We start from the raw sequence: 21,524 nt of genomic DNA on the forward strand, positions 1-21,524 counted from the left end.
GTTGAAATGGTCAAAGATATAAACTTTTACTGATCAAATTGTTTTAACTTAGTTTTCATAAACAATAACCTAAGATAATCTGGCATCCCTTTAAGAAATTAGTACAAACTTTCAAATGTATTTATTTTAAATAAACATATACCTTGAACAAAAGCAAAGTCTCAGAGGATTTACAAAAATATCGAGTTTAATATTAAAAAAGGGAGTAATAGCACTTTTTCCTTCCACTTCAAGCACTGCATTTAAATCACTGTTGTGGATTTGCATAAGGGCTTCCTTTGCTACAAAACACAAGAATTAAGAATTAAGCACAGAATTTATTTACATTCATACTCAACATTATGAAAGTATTAAAACTGGTAATTTTGTAAACAAGATAAAAAAATAAAAATAATAATAATAATAAAATATTGTTTCTTTTGCAGTTTTGCCAGTAGCGTGATAATTGCAGGAAAGGAAAAGCATGCAATAACATACACAAAAACTGTGTTTTTTTTTTATGGTAATTATTTATGCAAAATGTATTTACAACAAATGATATTTGCTGCCTTTATTTAAAGGCAAGTGATTTTTTTTAAAGGAATAGTTCACCCCAAAACTAAAATCCTCTTATCATTTATTCTAATTTACACTAATGCCATCCCAGATGTGTATGACTGACTTTCTCCTGCAGAACACAAATGAAGATTTTTAGAAGAATATTTCAGCTCCGTAGGTCCATTCAATTCTAAACAGAAGACATGGATTTAACCACTGGAGTCACATGGATTACTTTTATGCTGCCTTTGTTTTGGTCACCATTCACTTGTATTGTGTGGACCTACAGAGCTGAAATATTCTTCTAAAATTCTTAATTTGTGATCAGCAGAAGAAATAAAGTTATACACATCTGGGATGGCATGAGGGTGAGTAAATGGTGAGAGAATTTTCATTTTTGAGTGAACTATTCATTTATCACTGTGCATTAAATGTCCCTACTATATGACAGATTTAATTGAAGTAGGTGTCTAAAGAAATCACACCTGTCTTTCACAGCTCTAGGGTCTGAACAGTAAACAAGCCCACAATTTTGTAGCCAATCAGAAATGCTCTCTGCCTGTGAATAATTTTTAAATTTCATGTTTGATGACATCAGGCTGGCTTACATGTCTTCATAGGGTGTGTATTTTTAGAGAGTGCATATCATTGAAGTTAGCAAACTGGTGGACTGGAATCATTTACAACACATTTAAACAGAACAAAAATGGGTGAAAAAATACTTTTCCAAAAAAGCATAGTTTATAAGTTGAGTGCAATATAATACATCTACATCTATCTTGTCATGGTGCAGATTGTATATAAAACTTGAGTTGTCTCCAATATATAAAACTTGTGTCTCTTGTTGCTTTTAAACTTAGAAGGGATTTATTTCAGAGCCATCTGATGTTCAGCAATCACTGATGACACCAGCCAATAACAGAAGTCCTTTTCGCAGATACAGGATAAATTAAGGTCTGAGATGTGTCTGCTGCTGCAGTGAGTTTTGCCGAAGCAGGTGTGTTCTTTGCAGGCAGGTAAGCCGAGGACTGGTGTGAAAGCATGTTTGGAGCATAGGAGGAGGGTGTAACGGAGCTTCCATTGTCATAGTGTCGCGTCAGGTGCGATATACACGAGCACGCACACCTGGCATCCATCAACAACCTTATGATGTCATTTCTGAATCTTACGCCAACCAGTGCGTAGAGCAAAGGGTTAAGGCAGCATCGCACATACGCCAGGTTGCGTGTCAAGTTTTCCTCAAAATGGACCCTGGTCCATTTGTCACAGGATCCTGGTATCGGTGTGAATATTCTGAGCAACAGTACCACTGTGTAGGGTAGCTGGAACAGCAGGAAAAGAACCACCAGCAGTGCCATCAGACGCAGAGTCCTCTGTCTACGCCAGTAATTCCCACCAGCACGGACCAGCACGCGGCCTATTGCGCCATAACAAACCACCATCGCCACGCAAGGAATACAGAACCCTGCGATCTTTGACACCTGGGCCCACAGCTTCCATTTACTACCTTCATCGGCCCACACGTTCATGTTGCACAAGAGGTCTGTTGAACCCATGTCTTCATTTACAGAGGAGAAGCGCAGGTCTGGCAGGCTTAGGATGACAGAAGTCACTGCGACAGCGACAGCAGACAGTGTGCCGTAGCATAGCGTGCCAGAATTCAGCCTCCGCACGGCCTTGGTGCGAACCACCACCAAATAGCGATCAACACTAATGCACGCCAACAACAGCAGACCACTGTAGGTGTTGATGGCATACATGCCACGATTCATCTTGCACAGTGCCTCACCAAACACCCAGCTGCCAACCAGCGTCTCGCCCGTCTGTAAAGGCAATGTCAGCAGAAGCAGCATATCAGACAGAGCCAGGAAGAAAAGGAAGACATCGGTCATGCATCGCAGACGAAGGCGGCGGTACAGCGCAAAGGTGGCAATGACCAGCCCGTTCCCAACTATGCCTAAAATGAAGACAATGAGGAAGACTGTCGTCTGGATGACTGTGATGGTGAGCTGCTGTCCTCTGCTGGCTTCGCATAGCTCTACAAGATCACCACTGAAGTTTCCCTCTGTGGTGGAGTTGGCATAATCATCATCGTAATTTGGATATATGGTTACAGAATCTTTTGTTGTTGGATAGCTTTCCATACCTGTGGAAGATGACAGAGAAACAGACAAAGGGCTTATCAGTTCCAAGAATAGACACACTAATATGATACTCTTTGGGTAGGTTAAGATATCCCCTTACAGAAGTGTTATTCAAACAAGGAGATACAATTATTTTCTGTGGGATCATTAATTGACATAGACTGTGTTGCTGATTTAATGGGGATCACAACGGTTGTTGCAGGCTTCCACCGCTAGGGGCACTCTTGAGAACTGTCAAACCAGGACATGGAAACTGATGTAGAATATTTGGTAAGTGACAGTAAAAGTACAAAAAAGTACAAGTAATAGTTTCAGCTCAGTTTGTATTTTTATTTTTATGAAATTACATTTGTTTACTCTTAAAATAGCCTATTAAATAAGTCAGGGTATCTTGGTTTGGCTTGCAGTGACTTCAGTGCACAAAATGAATCATGTCACACAACAGTTTTTGAAATCCTCACATGCGTGGGATTAACAAAAGGCAGGAATCTGACTGTTTTGTGTGTGTGTGTGTATGTGTTAACTGATTTAACTTAGAATTATCTCTTAAAAACAGTGGTGATAACTTTTAAATTAAACCTATATGCTATTACTAATGGACAACAATTTATGCTGCTGATTTTGGTACCTGTATGTTTATTTCAGCAGTTCGTATGTTAATGTAATCTTGTGTTGAAGCAGTAAATGTATTTGGCTTGCTGTCCGTATACTGGAGGGCTCAGAGCTCGAGACTTGACTCAAGTCCTCCCCGGACTTTACTTATTTAGATAATGAATCTAGAGAATAGGTGAAGATGGGGTGGAGGTGGGATGTCAGGAGAGTTGTCACAGGAAGCAAGTAAGCAGCGGCTTATATACTCCTGCTCGTGGGCTGTGATTTGTCAGATTAAAAATGAACATGCTCCTCCCGAACCTCTGTTAATTAACTCCATTTTATTAATCTGTTCCTTAGGGTTGAATCTTAAAGTGTAGCCTACAACTGTTTTAAGACATCAGGGGTGGCGCCAGCGAATTTTGATTGCTGGTGCTGAAGAGGTGCTAAATCATTGATGGGGGAGCTTAGCTTTGGTCACTAATGTAGGGCTTTACTGGTTGTTTAGATCAGTGTTACTATCAGAAATAATTAATAATTATTTCTATAGTTATTAATATTTAAATTAATCAATTGAATCTAACTTATTAAAACCTCATATGGGGCTCCAGTAAATGCACTGCGCTACGTTTAGGAGCAAGTTTGGTTATTAGCAATAATTAATAATTATCAAAGATAGTTATTAATTATTAAAATCAATAGAACATTGATGAGAATCAATGTTAGCTTTTTAAATCCTTTAAATCAACAGTTATCAAAGATAATCGTTAATTGTTAACATCGATGAAACATTAATTAAAATTAATACTAGCTTATTGATCATTCAAATTCAATCATCAAAGATAATTATAAATGATCAAAAATCAATAGAATATTAATAAGGATTAACATTGACGGGGCACCACCCTGAAATCAGGGACTAATAACCAGATAGTATAACAGTCTCTATATTAGATTGTTTTCTTAGGAAAATCGAAATCCGAAGAATATCGATTTTCGGGAAAGAAAACAATGAATGAAGGTTTGAATCCGAACACTGACATCCCGTCAGCATGACACAGGTGTATGCAAAACAAACCAAAACACTTCTCTTTGTAATATAAACAAAGTTTATTTATGCAGTAATATCAATTAATAATTAATACAATGCAGTCAATAAACTTCCGACTTACAACTACAAACTAAACATATGATTAGATATGGAAATCAAAATAATCCGATAACACATAAGGTGTGTGTGTGTGACAGTGTGTGTGTGTGTGTGTGTGATTAGTAAGAGAGAGAGAGCGAGAGAGAGAGAGAGAGAGAGAGAGAGAGAGAGAGAGAGAGAGAGAGAGAGAGAGAGAGAGATGATTAAGTGACAGCCCTAAAGCTGATTTCGCGATAGCGGGAGAGAAAGCAGCCGTGTTCATCACTCAGAGACGCGGTTTTACGAGCAGGGCTCGTAAAAGTCCTGCGTTATTTGACTCTTTAATGGATGAACTCAGTTGCTGTCTCACCCGCGATGGCGAAATTGCACAATCCAATTTGGTTGGACCACAATACAGCAAAACATATTTGTGATAATTAATACCCTGAGTATTAATAATGAGCGGACATGGCGGTCCGTAAACTGTACAAGCAAAAACCTTGAAACACAAGAATAACACACTATAATATTCTATCTCTGCCCAGACGTAACCTCTTACTTGAATCGCATGAGGACACAGGTAGAATGTGTTTTCCTCCGTCCTTTAACTCTGACCCGGTTCCTTGAGGCTCAGGTGATGACAGGAGGCCGTTTCCTCACTCTGTCGGCGGGCGGGCAGAGAACTCAGAAATGTCGACTTGATTGAAGATGGAAGAGAAATCTTTAATCTCTTCACTTCTGTAGGCAAACGGATGAAGATGCGAATTGCTCGGTGGTCTCCTTCGGATCCGTTAGAGTGTTTGGTTGAACACAGAGTAATCTCAACTTGTCCAGCGAGATGGAGATTGTATGGCTACAGTTTCAAGTCGGACATTACTTCCTTGTGCCTCGAAGTTGCACCGGAGAGCAGCAAAAACAACTACGTCTATATTCGGTGAACAAAGTTGCTGGAAGCAACTCACGAAACATTTCAGAGGTATTTCAACTCCTGATGATGTCATGTTTGAGGGACGTTCTGTTGTGTGCCTCATCCAATAGGAGTTGAGAATTCGATCCTTTAGTGAGCAAGGCTTCATGGATTTGTAGTCTGTTTTGGACTCCCTTTGTTTGATTTTGGCGCGATTTTTATCAGTAAAATTTACGACATGGAATGTGTGGGGGCTGAGTTAGGTTTTACGACTTGTGTTAGGCCTGCCTTTGTCTTCTATCTGAATACATGAGGCCCAACACTAAATATGTGCAAAACCCGGCATGGCCAAGCGATTTTATTAATATCAGTTTGATACCCTTATTGGGGACATGCTCCCCGTGAGAAATTTTTTACAAAAACGGCACTAAAGCATTTCATTCTGGTGACTTTAGGAGCAGCATTTTTACCTTTTCACAAGTATATATCTTGTGTAGCAATTAATGTAACTATGGGCTACAAAGTATTGATAAAAGACTTATTCACACAGCACATCCAGCACTAGTTAAAGTTCCTCAAAATCAGCTACCTTGCAAAAAAAAAAAAAAAAAAAAAAAAAAAAAAAAAAATATATATATATATATATATATATATATATATATATATATATATATATATATATATATATATATATATATATATAAAATAAAATAAATTAAAATGTTTTTTATTAAAATAAATGTAAAACATTATGAACTCTAAATATATTCAAATATCTTAACCCTCAGACCCAGCATATCAGAATTGCAATGTTTGTTTACAGCAATTAAACAATGCCTATTTTTCATTTATAAAAAAAAATACACAAAACAGTTTGGTGGGGGGGAAAATGCATTATAAATGTCACAGCTAGGTGAAGTCACACAAAAGTCACCTCAAAGCAAAATGGGCTTAAAAATGAAGATTTTTATAATCAGTAGATTCCTCAAAACACCCATGGTCAAGGAGGAAAAAATAAAAAATAAAATATATCCTAAATTTACATCATATTATTCCACAGGTATCGCCTTAATACCTTAATGAATTGTTTTGACATAAGCAAAATCTGACCATCATAAATTCAAGCACGTGCAGTTTTTTTAAAAATCGTATCAAATGTTGTGGTGAGTGTTGTCAAGGCGCTATATAAAATATTCGTTCTGTAATAAATACACCTGTTGCATACAAGTCATGCAAGCAAATAATATATATATATATATATATATTTAATTGAAACAATGCTGCTGCAAGAGTTGCCTTCAGAATAGGCTGTTAGACCGTTTCATGGTAAAACGTTTTCCTTGACAACAGCCCTGCTAACGGTAAAGAAAAAAGGTCGAAAAGTCACTATAACATTCGGTAACAAACGCCACACTAGTAACAAATGTCGTCACTGATAAAATGTCACCTTTAGTTTCGGGTGTTTTGCGGTGAATAAGGGCACGATAGATCTCTAAAAGAACTCTTTAAATAACGTTTTCGGATGAAATTGTACTCATTCCGCGACTCATCGCGTGCCACAGTCTGTCTGTCGTTGGTGTGAGTCTGACATCGCGCTAGTGCTATCAGTCACTATTGCGTGCCAACGCGCTTTAAAAACTCTTTCGTGCGGAGCGGATACCTTTAATTCGGCAGGAATGGGTGAGAAGAGCAGACTGAGTAGAGATAGCTGTTTGTTATGCACCTGTGGAGAAACAGACTTGTATGAGACTCTGTGTTTGGGAAGAGAGGGGTGATGGTGATGCTCTGGACCTGTGAGAAATTATACGCAACGCATCTCATATTTAAGGCAATGCAGTGACAGCTTCAGAAAAAAACAAACAAACCGTAAGCTAACATTTATTTATACAATTATTAAAATTTGTATTTAGTAAACAGTGGTTTAAAGTGTTATTTTCATGATATGAAAGATATTTGTTTTACCCTTAGTGATGAGTTTACCTTTTAAAGAGGTGTATTGATAAGTGGTGGCAAAGATCTGAGGTTTTTGCCTCGTGAATATACATGCATGCTAAAACAGATTTAAAATGTAACTAAATTAAATTTTATTAGTTGCAACAATACATAAAGAATGAGACACAACAATTAGGCTGTTTAATACATTAGAAGTTTTGCATTTGTGATACAGCATCATTTTTCTAGTACATATATATATATATATATATATATATATATATATATATATATATATATATATATATAATTATTATTATTAATATTTTTCTTTTTTCCTTTTTTTTTGCCTGTTCACTTGGCAGAATTTATCCGGTTATTAATTATGAATTTTTTTAATTTTTTATTTGTCTTAAGCTATCTTTCTCGTTTCAGAATTGCTTGCTCTGTAATACATCATTCAGTATTAAGCAGTGAGAGGCTATTTGAAACTAGTCAGCAGACAGCGGATTATAATAGCGGGGCATGTTGTCACACTGCGGGGTAAGCTGTCACAATGAAACAGTAGAATCACACACACACACAGTGAAAATTAAACAGGCTGTTATAGTCTTTCAGAAAAATGGAAACAATTATAGTACAACAAAATAACAGTTAAACAATTCTAAAATCCAGAATGATTCGTGAAAAAGAAAAAAGGATAAAAATATTGACCATTGTTTTGGCCCCCAAATATTGCCATTAAAAATTGTTATAACATTTAAAACACATGTGACAACTTGCTCTGATCTCACATTTAAAAAACTCATATTTGTCCTGAAAACACAGTTTCTTTTCAAATCTGCAGTACCTTTATTAAATAGTTCACCCTGACATGAATGAATGCCAATGAAGTTTTATTGTGTTTACCAATGAGCTATAGCCAAAATATGATGATAATGGAATTTAAGTATGGAGGATAGAATTTAAAATATATATATATATTCTGATTTAAGAGTCTGAAACCAACATACAAAACTGCTGCAAGAAAAAAAACACATTTGTATAATTGGAGTATTGACTCAAATCACTATACTTGTTTAAAAGTCTTCCTTTTATCTTCCTAGTTAATTAATGTACAGTCTAAGTTTTAGCCATGATTTGTGATTCATAATTAATGCACCGTTCTGTTGAAATAATGCTGTTTTATTTATTGGCATAACCATTTATGATAATTTGCTTTTTATAGGCCTAAATAATACAAAAATACAACTAGTAACCTACTATTTTTACTACCATATAACTGTACAGTTGTAATGACAATAAGAACCCATCTATCTATTTTGTGCATGTAGCATATGCTTGCATCTTTAAATCTGAGAAATGTAAATTTGAATAATATGTGTGCAGCACAAACCTGGCTTTGACTCACCTCCAGGTGCAAGTCCAGAAAATACAGTATAAGCTGCTCTGAGACTTCTCTGTAATTCAGACCTCAGTGGTTTGCGTCTGAAGTTCTGCTCTTTGGGGACCAGAGTCTTTCTGAAACAAGGATGCTATGCCTGTCACCCTATTTGTGTTTTCACTTCTTTGTTTGGCTGACTTTGCATTACCCATATTTAACACCAAAACATCCAGAGCACAGCAACCAGTTCAGAAGGAGGCGTGTTTTTAAGTGCTGTTGTCTCCACACCATCTTGGGGTGTCGCATCAAAAAGCAAAAAACCTGTGAGACATTTAAAGCACGTGAACAATTGTATTCCAAACATTCATTAATGCATATCTTGCATGTTTGTGTTGCTTTAGTTAATTTTAATTAAGCTAAGTGAACAACCTGCAAGAATCCTTTTGAGTGTAGGTTAATGTGGTTTAAATGTAGTCAGTGGATTCTGAGGGTGAGTCTACTGGGGTGGCACACAAACACCCCTACGTTTTAAAGGGTGTACTTGAGAAATATTATTTGTTGCAGAACATTGTAATGTAGAGCAAAAGTGTCATATCCCATTCTCCAGTTTAAAATTATTTAAAAATGTTCATTCTATATCTGTGTCTTTGGTCTCTAGTGTGCATCATAGTATAGACATTTTCTGTCTTTTATATATACTCTGTACTTACAGTAGTAGGGAGACCGGGGCTAGTTGTCACACATGGAAGCTGTAACAAGGGCTATATCTCACTAACTACTATATATGCTTTTGAGTCAAAAGTCCAGTTACACAAATGTGTGTTTTCTTTAACAGATGTTTTGTACATAGTTTTCAAACACCTAGTTCAGTAACCTCTTAAAGGAATATTCCGGGTTCAATACAAGATAAGCTCAATAAGTTTTAAGGAAGAAATAAAAAAATGCGAAGCTTATAATTTTATAAAAACACTTACATTTCCTGGTAATACTTCTGTTAAATGATGTGTATTGTTTGAGCTGTAAAGTTGTTTAAATCTTCATTTTTGCGGTATTATAGGGTTTACAGCATTACGTTATCATGGCAACAGAGTTGTTAACTTGGATGTAACAATGCAGAAAAGTTTAATAAAAGCATTTTTTGTTCACACTAAAATCTTATTAACAGATATTGTTTACGTATTGTGGCTATACTTTTGAAGCAGTGGTTATTTTAATGTTTACAAATTGGCCCCATTCACTTTCATTGTAAGTGCCTCACTGTAACCTAGATTTCTGCTTTAAAAAAATAAAAAAATAAAAAAAATTTTTTTGTGGTAATCAGTATTATGCCACAAATGTTGTCAATTGAGCTTAATTTGTACTGAACCCGGAATATTACTTTTAAATTAGAATAATTTTTGTGAATTCTCTCTTCAACTAAAACTTCAATATTATCACATTTTTGCTATAGCTCTTGGGTAAAAGAGTGAACACAATAAAACCAGCATGACATACATTTGGGCAAGGTTCATCTTTAATAAAGGCAGATTTTAACTGAAGGGTTGATGTTCTCAGGACAAGGGTATTTTTCCTAAATGTCTGGTCTGGGCAAGTTGTTATATGTCCCCCAAATTTTCACATTACACTTACAGCACTGGTTTAATGGCAGGTTCCATTGTGACAAATTACCCTGCTATCTGGGCATGTTGTGAAAAGTTCAGCGTGTGCTCAATGAAATATACATATTTCTTCATGGGCAATAGGGGAAGAAATGTGCAATAGTTTGTTTTGCAACCTATTCAGGAAGTCATTTTTCATTTTTGACTTTCAAAAATAAACCTACCCTGAGAAAAATTCACTGGAGAAAAAGGTGTGCCCCAGTCTCCCCTATATACTGTATGTAAAGACATTTTTAATGAGTATTTCTATTAAAAAAATAAAATAAATGAATACTGTATTAGTCCCACTTGCAGCAATAACAGCTTAGCAGACCTTCTATTAAGATTTCAGCTGCAATTTCATGTGTTCTGTAGCACTTCCCATAGGTGTGACTTAGATTCAAACTTATCTATATCTTAATCTATCCATGAGACTTTTTTTTTTTTCAAAGTGTTTACAATCCAGTCTTTAATTCTTTTGCCCATTCTTCCCTTTACTGCTTTTTTGCCATTTTTCAAATCTCTCTCTCAGATGTGTGTTTGTGTGTTTGGTTGTGTTTGAAAATATAATGATATTGAGGTAGAGAAGAATGACATTTAAATGATTCAGAGGGCACATCTTTTCTCTTTTTCTCATACAGTGCCCTTCACCCTTTCTCTAGCTCTCTCTTTCCCACACATTTCTCTGTTTTGTTTTTCTGTAGTTTGTGGTTGGCAGGATGTTGATGGGTACAATGTTTACTGAATCATGCCGTGCACATTTCATCTGAACACACACACATACCACATTTGACCTGAGTCACCTTAAAGTTTTTTTATTTTGCTTCTGTAATGCAATAATTGGCCAAGGGATTTCTGCGGGCAATGTATTAGGTTTATTGAGAGAGCAAAGTGCAAACATTGTTGCATTATTAAATTGAATGCACACAAGACAATGGCAGGTGAAAGGTTATGACACCTGAAAACTATGTACTGTAAATGAAGGCCTTCATGAATGCTTAATTGTATAATCAGTGTAAGACAAATATGTGCAATAAATGCATGTTTATATTGGCTTTCTTACGCACCAAGTTATTCATTAATGTGATTTAATGGAAGTTGTCAATTCAAGTTATTACGAGAATTGAATTGGCACAGATGAAAGAGATTTAAAATCCTGGACTCATGAGCTGGTAGATATTTTGTGCTACCACTTCAATGTCTGATACTGTATGAGATGGGTTATGCAGTATCACAGGAAGCGTGCTCATTTTGTGCAATTGGTCAATTTGCACCAGTTGCACCAAAGTTGGTGTTGTTGTAGGTACTGTAGACCGTAGCTCAAGAGTGGGAAATTTACAGCCACAGTGGCTTTTAGATTTGTTGCCAGCCATTTTTATGTTTCTTGTCAAACCTCAATCAAAAGGCATCTTGCAGGTCACCACAGATAAGCGAAAAAAGCAGATAAGCAAAATCAGCAAAATTACTCACCACTGTGCAGAAAGTGGCAGCTTTTGGCTGGTAGTGGGTGTTAATTCTCACCCGGCTGTAGCAGCGTGCTGACAGCTGATACCATTATAAGACTTCCAGATCAGCAATTTCACATGATGTGTTTTGCTCGTTTGTTTGTACATTTTACATTTTGTATTTGGTTGGAAACAGTGTTTCCCTATCTGTCACTCACTCAACGTTGTGTTGATGTAGTGACACTTGGGGTTGCTCTTGGGAGCCCCAAACACCTCTGATCTTTGAGAAAAGGCCAATGGGAATTGGCGAGTGGAATTTGCATGCCACTCCCCAAGACATGGGTATAAAAGGAGCTGGCTTGCAGACCCAGCCTTGTCGTTGCTGTGTCCAGTGTGCGCTTTGCGTTTCTACTTGGACAGCATGGAGAGCTTTAGATGCTCTGAGCAGCTCTTTGTCTGTTTTGGGGGACAGTGGAAAGGGAACGCTGTCTCCAAACAGAGGATTGCCCACTGGATCATACCAGGCCCAGGGCATGCCGTCCCCTTTGGGACTACGAGCACACTCCACTAGGAGTGTGGCATCCTCCTGGGCACTAGCCAACAGCTCCTCTCTAGCAGACATCTGTAGAGCAGCGGGCTGGGCAACACCCAATACCTTGCAAGATTTTATAATCTCCGGGTTGAGCCAGTTTCGTCCCGTGTGTTGACAGGTATGAACAGGTAAGTATGCGGGCAGCTGGCCTGGTGTACCGCTTGCGCACAGTGCCTTTCCTCTCCCTGAAGGGAAGACGTGCTCTTTTTTTCCCCCGTTCAAGTTCCCAAGATGGGTGAACCCTGGATGTCCTTCCTCCTTAGCCCTGTAGCATGCGAATTTGGTGGAGGAATGTGCTAGTATGCCCTGTACTGGGGTAGGTGCTCCACATGTCCTGGTTACCTGTGGTAACCCCTTGTGACGTATTTTCCATGGTGCAGTTTCCCTGAGGGCAAATCCATGTCTTCCTCCGGCAGGGCCCCCCCGCCACCGGTCACTGTGCTGTAGAGTTCCCTCTTGTCACAACGCTGTACTACCCGCTGAAATGGCCGGGACCCTGTCTCGGCTCCTCAGCACAAAACCTGAATGAGTGGTTGCAAGCCAGTTCCTTTTATACCCGTATGTCCGGGGGAGTGGCATGCAAATTCCACTCGCCAATTCCCATTGGCCTTTCCTCAAAGATCAGAGGAGTTTGGGTCTCCCAAGAGCAACCCCTAGTGTCACTACATCGACACAACATCACATTCCCTCCATCAGGGAATGGAGGTTACAACAGTAACCAAGACTTTTTCTCACAGATACGGATTGCTGAATTCGCACATACACATGTGCACGTGCACGTGCTTGCACACTTTGTAACAGAGACAGTTAGATAATCTTATAATGTGAGTGCAGAGTTCTGGGCATACTTCTGAATTTTCCCCAGATCTATTGAAGATATTGATCATTAGGGCAGTGTTTTGCATAATATGGGTGACAGGATGTGACATGCATTGCTGGTAGCAGCAACAGACTTGGATCTACCAAACTATTTCCTGTTATTTGCAGCAAAAGATCCTGTTCAGTTTGGCCAAACTATAGAGTGTTATTTGCTCCATGTCAAGAATTACAGCTTACAGCAGAAGGATACCCAGTGGTCTATCTGAGCCATTTTAAAAGGCTTTAAACTTGTTGCTTAATGCTGATTCTCAGTTTTAAGTGCTTTATAGTCAAGGTTTTGATTTATTATTTTTTGATGATGTGCATTAAAATATTATTTTTATTTTAAATTATTTATAAATGTAAATTAGTTTTTCCTGTTTGATGTTTGAACATTTCAGAGGAGTTGCTATAAATATAATGTATGGTAGCAACACACACTCATAAGGAAACTGATATATACTTGGATATACAGTGGGGGCAACAGTCTGAAAACACTTGTGAAAATGCATCTTCTGGTACTTTTTATTTTTGTAATTTAATAATAATAATAATAATAATAATAAAAATCATCACAAATGATATTTTTAAATAACAACTTGTGAAGAGTTGAACTGAATATTAGAATTTATTAGTATTCCTAATGTCCCCTTTTGTTTTAATAACAGCCTGCACACCACAAGTTTGAAAAACCTAACGATCATGTTATCCAGCATGATCCGAGAATGTTCTAATGAGCATCTAGACTGATTCAATGGAAGTAAAGAACTCTGACCTTTTGTACAAGAGTTAACATAGTCAAAGCTTTGCTTATTTGATTAGTGATATAGAAAATGCAGAATTTTAAATATTTCTTCTTCATTTTGCATCACAACCTTTCTTAAAAACCTAAAGCTTTCCAATTATTTCAAGATTTCATTGTAAAAATAAAGAAATCCCACATTTGCAATGTATACTTGCTTTGATGTAGTCTATTTAGATTTTTAAAACTACAAAGTCAGCAGTCAAGCCTTAATTACCTTAAATAGTCTTTTGCTATCCTCACAAGAGTAGTTTATTATTTTATTTTATTTTATTTTTATGTAAGAATGTTTATATAATGTATATTAAAAGACAATTGTTTCTTCTGTTGATTGCCAGTGTAAGACATTTCACACTGTGTCAAGCTGTGTGTTTGCATGTTTAGCTCTCGTGTGTTCACAGTAATGATTATCCGCAAACAGCCTGTAACTTCACGCAAATCAGCCTCATGTTGTATTTTTATGGGTCTAGAGATCCCCTTGTGGTACGTATGTAAGCAGACTATCTAATTAAACTGAATATGCATACGTCTTTTGAATTTATAGTTTCTGGCATTAAATCAGGCATGACATGAGCTGGTTTTTGTTTAACAAGTACAAAAGCTGAAATAGCTACAAATAATCAGCAACAACTCTTCAGAACTTTCTTAAAATTGTACTGGCAATAAAGCTTATTCTGTTTATGGTGGTGACAAAATGGAGTTTCAGCTTTTTTTGTGTGTGGTTATTTTCTGATAATATCTACATTTCAAAAAGTTTTTACAGAAGTTTTGCAACATTTTGCATTTCCTCAGTGGCAAACCTGGGGCTACTTAGAACTAAATGAATGAACATGATCTAGAAATGACTTTCTTATATTGAGAAAATAGTAGTCTTGCATACTTGATTATAGACTGCATACATCTGTGGACAACCCTGACTCAGGTATTACAAGTAAACAATTTTAAATATATTTTCCCATAAATACACTCTTTTCTTTTTTTTCTTTTTTTTTCTTTTTTGTTTTCAGTTTCACATGTTTCAGTGAGAGCTACACATCTTTCAGTTGTTCGACTGTTTGAAAATATTTTACAGTACACTACATTAGTTTTTGTGTACAGTCACATTTGAGACAGAGACAGTATGTAATATTTATAACTCTAGTATAAGCCAGGACAAACAGCAGTTGATGGAAAATTTGGTTATTTGTTTGTCATGATAATGATGTTAACACTGTGTAAAGACGTCAGTGATAATTTCATTGAAATTTCCATCCCAAAGGATAGATATGAAAATGCATTTGTCTGAATACTGGTGCCATATGCAGTTCTGATAAAGTATGCACCAGATAATTCAGCTGTAATTTTTCTACCAAGTAGAAAAGGGTTAAACATAAGAGAGCGACTGTAAACAACAAATTACAGTACATAACATAACTTGATTGCACTTTCCAATAAGTGTCCATTTGTTAACATTACTTAAAGCATTCGGTATCATGAACAAACAATGAACAATAGATATTTTTACAGCATTTCTTAATCTTTGTTAATGTTAGTTAATAAAAATACAATTGTTCATTGTTATTTCATGTTAACTAGTGTTGTTAACTAATGTTAACAAATGAAAACTTATTGTAAAGTGTTACCCATAACTTACTTTATATGTACTGTGTGAGAATAGAATTTAATTTAGTGGCATACGTAGTGTACAGCACAGCTTGAGATTGAACCGAAATGTGTCAGTGTTACCTAAAATAGCAAAACTCTACAGTGCGAGTGACACCTCTAAACCACAAGTTAAGTGGCAGCTTTCCCTGAGATTGTGGTAAACAAAATTCTATTGAAATCAATGACAAAACATATGACACAAAGAGGCTACAAAATAAAGGTGGTCTCAAAGACGTATTTATTTATCTTTCAGTACCATTTAGGAAGTCTTTCACAGATAAAAGTGCTACAAATAGAATTAAATTCATTAAATGCGATTTACTAATAGACAAAGTTGATTTATTAATGTCTCGGTACAAAAATGCCTATGTGATGAACCACAGTACTTTTACCAGTGTGGAAAATTCTAGATTGGAAAACCACTGTACACTTACAGGTTTGATACTCAACAAACTAACAGAATATCTGGGTGTTTCTTCAATTTCAGGCACTTTTAGCACTGTGCATTTCTATAGTCTCTTTAAGACTTTTTTTACACTACTTTTTTGAACACTTTATATATCCTAAATACACACAATTAAATAACATTTTTACACATTTTGCATAATTCAGCAAAATTACAGGTTGATTGGAAATGATGGCCAATAAAAATATTCTACTCACAAGTGATATTTACTTTTTCTATTTAATTTTCTATTTTCTTCACAGATCACTTGTCATATTTCATCTCAAGCATGCGCTTCACTGACACTTTTGTTGACTTGGTTAACAAGTGCACTAACTTAAAAAAAATAAAAAAAATAAAAAAACATTCTTAAATGGTTTTGGAAATCATTTTCACACAATAAATATTGAATTGGTTTGTTTATTTAATTATTTATTTATTTATTTGTAATGGTTAACAATGCCAAGACATTGAAGATGCTAAATTGTGAACCAATAAATTTATGGCTAAAAATGTGAAACAGGAAGTTCCTTATGTCTTCTGTGTGCATTCTATGATGTTTATGAAAATTCAGCTGTATGTTTTGTAATGGGGACTGATCACATTTATGCGGCTATTATGGGTCATGGTCATAGTGCCACCAACTGGCAGCGTGAAGTATGGCACTTTTAACAGACTTTGAAATAGCCCTCTGATGTTTACATGAATTGCTTCAAAATTCTTTAGAATAATGTCAAGACACGGCTTATGTAAATTTGTAAAGGGATATTTAATTTCTTAAATACTGTTGCCATGGCAACACATCAATTGTTATTTTTAATTTCTTCCTATATTTGGGTGTTTTTTAGGCACTTGGCATGCTTAATTTCATGAGTCGTTGGCCATTAGGTCTGGGCAAAAGTTCATGCATGGGTGTATAAGGGGGGCCCTGTAGCGCCCCCATTTTCACCTACAGTCACCAAAATTGGTACATATATAGTTCTTATCAAGCTGGACAACTTTCACAAATATAGTTATTAGCTCCACCCAACAGGAAGTTGGCCATTTTGGATTTTTTGAGTATTGCAGTCTCTGAACTTTTAAATACTCCTCCTTGGGGATTCATGAGACTGTCACCACATTTAGACAACATTATGCCAAGACATTGAAGATGCTAAATTGTGAACACATTTTTGATATATTGAATGGTTTTGCCATGGTGAGGCATTAAATTAATGGCGAAAAATGGGAAACAGGAAGTGTCTCATAATTTCTGTGTACAATGTGTGATTTAGATCAAAACTGAGATGTATGTTTAGTCTAGGGGGCTAATCACATGGATGTGACTATTTTGGGTCACGGTTATAGCGCCACCACCTGGAAGCAGGAAGTGTGGCTCTTACAACAGACTGTAAAATATTCTTTTTATATTTATCCAAATTGCTTCAAAATTGTTTAGATAATGTCAAATTCTTAATGCATTTGTCCACCTTGCATTGTTTTCCGAAAGCCACTGGGTGGAGATGGACCCATGGTGCTTGGGCTTGTCATTGCTGCTTGCAGCTATATTTTAATATTGAAAGTCTGGGTCTGTAAAAAGGCTAAAACAATAAAATGTATACATAAATGTCATTTGAAAGTATGGAAAATAGATTATGAAGGCCTGGTAAAAAGTATCCAAGTCAGTTTTAATGAGACTCATATAACAATAAGAAAAAAGTTGAAATGTGTTAGTTTCAATTAAAATCAACAGAAGTATAACCTACTTTGTCAAATTTTGCAAACACTAAGCAAGATGCATTACCGTTAGACTTTAAGTGAATCCAAGTACATCCCAAATTAAGTAAAATTCCATATGAGATAATAATGAAAACATGCACTTACTTGCAACATTACTAACACTTATAGGCTACATTTAAAATATACTTACATTGTGAAAGTTATGTTGATAAGCCATTTGAAAGTCCTCCCTGGATTCAGCTGTATGAATCATGTAACATTAAATTGTGTAATTCCATTAAATGGAATCCATTCTCTGTCCACAGAGAAAACTCACTTTCTGGGGACTTTTCTGGACAGGAAGTCTGTACTTTTGGTCCCAGTATGCACACAGACCACACTAACTGGAGCTCCAACCAAATGTCTCATTCCAAACTATCTGTTAACTCTCAGAAAATGTCCCACCACCTCTCCTCATGTCCCTCCCCTCCCTTTGAATGCTCAAGTCAAAGCTAACTCGCTTCCATTTATTCACTTAAAAGCTCCCTCAGACATTCAGTTTCTTGTCTATTTCTCTCTTTGTCTTTCTTGATCTGTCTTGAATAATGTATTGTTATCTTTCTGGACTACTTTTGCTTTTGCTGGATCCTTCTATGATCTGTGTTAGGAGATCATCTTTTAAGAAATAAGATTAATAAATTATTAATTTTGTTGCATGCACATTTGACCGTGATGTTGCCACCTATGTTTATGGAGTTTGAAGATTTGGGTAAAAGTTATAATATTGTAATATTATTTAGGAGCCTCTAACTCAACTTGCTTTAATTGTGTTCATCCAAAAATGTAAATTATGACATAATTTGCTCACCCTCATGTTGTTCCAAACCTGTCCGATTTTCTTCCACGGAACATGAGAGGAGAATTTTTGTAGATGCTGATGGTGCTGTTCTTGACCATACAGAGACAGTGAATGGTGACTGAGGCTGTCAGTCCCTAAGATTCTGCCTAACATCTCCTTTGCTGTTCTACAGAAGAAGGAAAGTCATACAGGTTTGGAACAACATGATGGTGAGTAAATTATGACAGAATTTTAATTTGAGGGTGAACTATCCTTTTAATCATACAGAATTTTACCATTATTACCTATTTGGGGCCAGTATTTTTTGAATATATGAACATAACTTGCATGATTATTAAAGGGTTTACCCTCTGTTCTTAGATCAAATGGCACAAGATAACGGAGCAGCATTTCAAGGTAGGGGACAAACAAGTTCGTAGTAGGAAATTATAATTTTTTGCCCACCTGTCACCATGGCTGGTGAATGCCCAGTTAAATTTTTGAATAACCATTTTGATTATTCTATTTCAATATACTAAAGAGTAGAGGTCGACCGATAGTGGATTTTGCTGATACCAATAACTAAGGTGATGGGAAAGGCCGATAACTGATTAATCGACGGATTAGTTTTTAAAAAAATGATTTATAGAATGTCAAAAAAACATTCTTATTCTTTCCTGAATAAAATCCCAGATGCAGTTTATTGTTCAACCAAAATCCCAGTTATAACAAGAAAATGAAGATTTGGTTAATAACATGGGACTTTTTAGTATAAACAAGCCCGAAATACACGGGGACTCTTATTTTGAAACGACAAAATTATAAAAATGATGGTTCCAAAAAGTATGGGGATAGAATTGTTTCTAATTAGCATACAAATGGAAAGAGATTCACAAATAAATAAAAAAAATGGTTCACAAATAAATTGAATGAGATCCACAAATGTAAGGAGTACAAGATGCTTGAAATTTAAGTCCTAGAAAAACCCTTGAAAATTGCCATTTTTACCAAGAGGTGCTTAAAAAGTTCTTGAATGATAGAAAATCGTAAAATAGGTTGCTTAAATAATTTAATAAATGAAATTTATTTATTTTCAGAAAACACGACGACAGACCACTAGACCATTGCGGAAGCAGGCAGCGCATAGATGTCGCTGTCACATGGCACCTGTTACTTTTGGCAGCGCTGTTCAGAATGGACCAATCACAATCAAGTGTTACTTGAGGATAAAAAATGTATTTTATAGATACTGCTGTGGTGGATTTAACAAGTATGAATCCTTGCAACTATCAGTTTTACTTAAAAATTACTCTCCAGAGTGAAAAAATTTAAATGAGATGTAAAACGTTCTAGCGCCTTCGAAACATTAGATTTGAATACTGATCAATGGAGGATTCAGATTTGTGAGCCATCTAGCACCCCCTTGTGTAAAGACAGCTTTGTGTCTCACAAAATAGGTTATTTCTGTCAACATTTGTGTCAATATCAAAATATGTTGACAAACATGTCCCTTTTTTAGTCCTGAAATAGCTTATAGATAGCGAAAAAATAAATAAATTAAAAGGTATCTATAACCTAACCTTTAATGATATGAAATGGCTTGACACTGTTTTGCAAATTCTTTAGAAAATATATTTGAAATTGTTAGTTGCCTGAAAAAAATCCTTGTCCCCTTCACCTAGTACACCACTTCTATGACGTTATTTATTTATTTATTTATTTATTTGGTACTTATTTTTAATACAAGCATTAGTGCAAGGCTGAACAAGTGTACAAAAAAGCAAAACAAAATTATTATTAATAATTTAAATAATTAAAAAAAAAAGAATTGTCCCTTGATTTCATGACATTGGTGTTATCAATGTTAAAACCTTTTTTTTATGTTTGAAAATTTTTTTAAATACAAAAAGTTGTGGAAAATAATGTTAAAGATCAAAGTTCAGAGGCTGCTTAAATATGCATATAGTGATTTTTCCCAGCATGTTAAAAAGTTATTAATTCACATTTTAACTAATATTTTCACAGAAATATTTGGTGTTGTACCCCATTGAACCCTCAAAATGTGGTGTTGAACTCACAAACACAACTCTGTCCAGCATTCATTTGTGGATCGCTTGCTGTGGATTTGTGACTTCTAAAATATTTTTTGCACTGCAGACAATTCACAGATAGGTGGACTCCACCCATCATCTACTCAAGCAAATCAGATAATGACCACATTTCTCTGACCAATCGTAGCAGGTTCTATCTTCAACCAATCACACTTTGTTTTACTATCAGGGTGGGACCAGAGTCACACTGCTCTCATGAGCATGGAATCAAGCACATACAGATAAGCTCCTAGGGGTGACTCTTGGGAGCCCCAAACACCTCTGTTTTTTTAAAAAGGCAAATGAGAATTGGTGAGTGGAATTTGCATGCCACTCCCCCGGATATACGGGTATAAAAGGAGCTGGTATGCAACCACTCATTCAGATTTTCTCTTCGGAGCCGAGTGGTTCTATTCATTGAAGCTGAATTCATCTGCGAAGTTTATTCACCTCATCTGCTGGATTCTACGGTGCATTTCAGCTGCTTCTCCCCCTCTGCACTCGTGGAGTGCAGAGAATGCCCCTGGGCGCTTCGGCAGGAACAACTAAAAGAGTATATTTCAAAAAAGACTATATTTCCTTTCTAAAAGAGCGGCACACACGGAACGTCTTTTTAAAGATGCCTTTCCGCTTGTGTGTTATTCCTGGTTACGGTCATTATCTCTCCACTTCTGATGGCCACGATCGCTGTCTTACGTGTCTGGGCGCTGCTCACGCGGAGACATCGTTCGTGGATGGGTCTTGTCCTCATTGCGAGAACATGACCATGGCAACATTGTGGTCGCGGCTTGCATCCGTAAGAAAGCAAGCCACCCTAACGGCTCCCTGCTTTGGTCCTTCTACCTACGGGT

At 36.3% G+C, this 21,524-nt stretch overlaps 1 protein-coding gene and 1 long non-coding RNA gene across 6 annotated transcripts in view; one reads left to right on the forward strand and one right to left on the reverse strand.

Annotated features, from left to right (window-relative positions):
- LOC127434439 (C-C chemokine receptor type 7-like) lies at positions 1–11,864 on the reverse strand. Of its 2 annotated transcripts, none has more exons than XM_051687200.1 (3): positions 11,732–11,864; positions 8,652–8,945; positions 1–2,683 (listed from the first exon to the last, which is right to left on the reverse strand). In XM_051687200.1, the coding sequence occupies exon 3, from the start codon at positions 2,679–2,681 to the stop codon at positions 1,434–1,436; it is 1,248 nt and encodes a 415-aa protein (XP_051543160.1). In that variant the 5' UTR covers positions 2,682–2,683; positions 8,652–8,945; positions 11,732–11,864; the 3' UTR covers positions 1–1,433. The 2 variants fall into 2 exon arrangements, with proteins under 2 accessions (XP_051543160.1, XP_051543161.1); XM_051687201.1 differs by having other exon boundaries at positions 8,637–8,945.
- LOC127434451 (uncharacterized) overlaps positions 6,738–21,524 on the forward strand; it is a 25,572-nt gene continuing 10,785 nt past the window's right edge. The window contains exons 1-4 of one of the 4 annotated variants that reach the window (XR_007896047.1): positions 6,738–7,174; positions 18,707–18,813; positions 18,965–19,000; positions 19,681–19,853. This is a non-coding gene — a long non-coding RNA (uncharacterized LOC127434451). Of the gene's footprint in view, positions 7,175–14,757; positions 14,881–18,706; positions 18,814–18,964; positions 19,001–19,680; positions 19,854–21,524 lie in introns of those variants that run through there. The other 3 variants (XR_007896045.1, XR_007896048.1, XR_007896046.1) reach the window with 3 other exon arrangements.

The sequence above is a fragment of the Myxocyprinus asiaticus genome, chromosome 44 (genome assembly GCF_019703515.2).
Source record: "Myxocyprinus asiaticus isolate MX2 ecotype Aquarium Trade chromosome 44, UBuf_Myxa_2, whole genome shotgun sequence".
NCBI lineage: Eukaryota > Metazoa > Chordata > Actinopteri > Cypriniformes > Catostomidae > Myxocyprinus > Myxocyprinus asiaticus.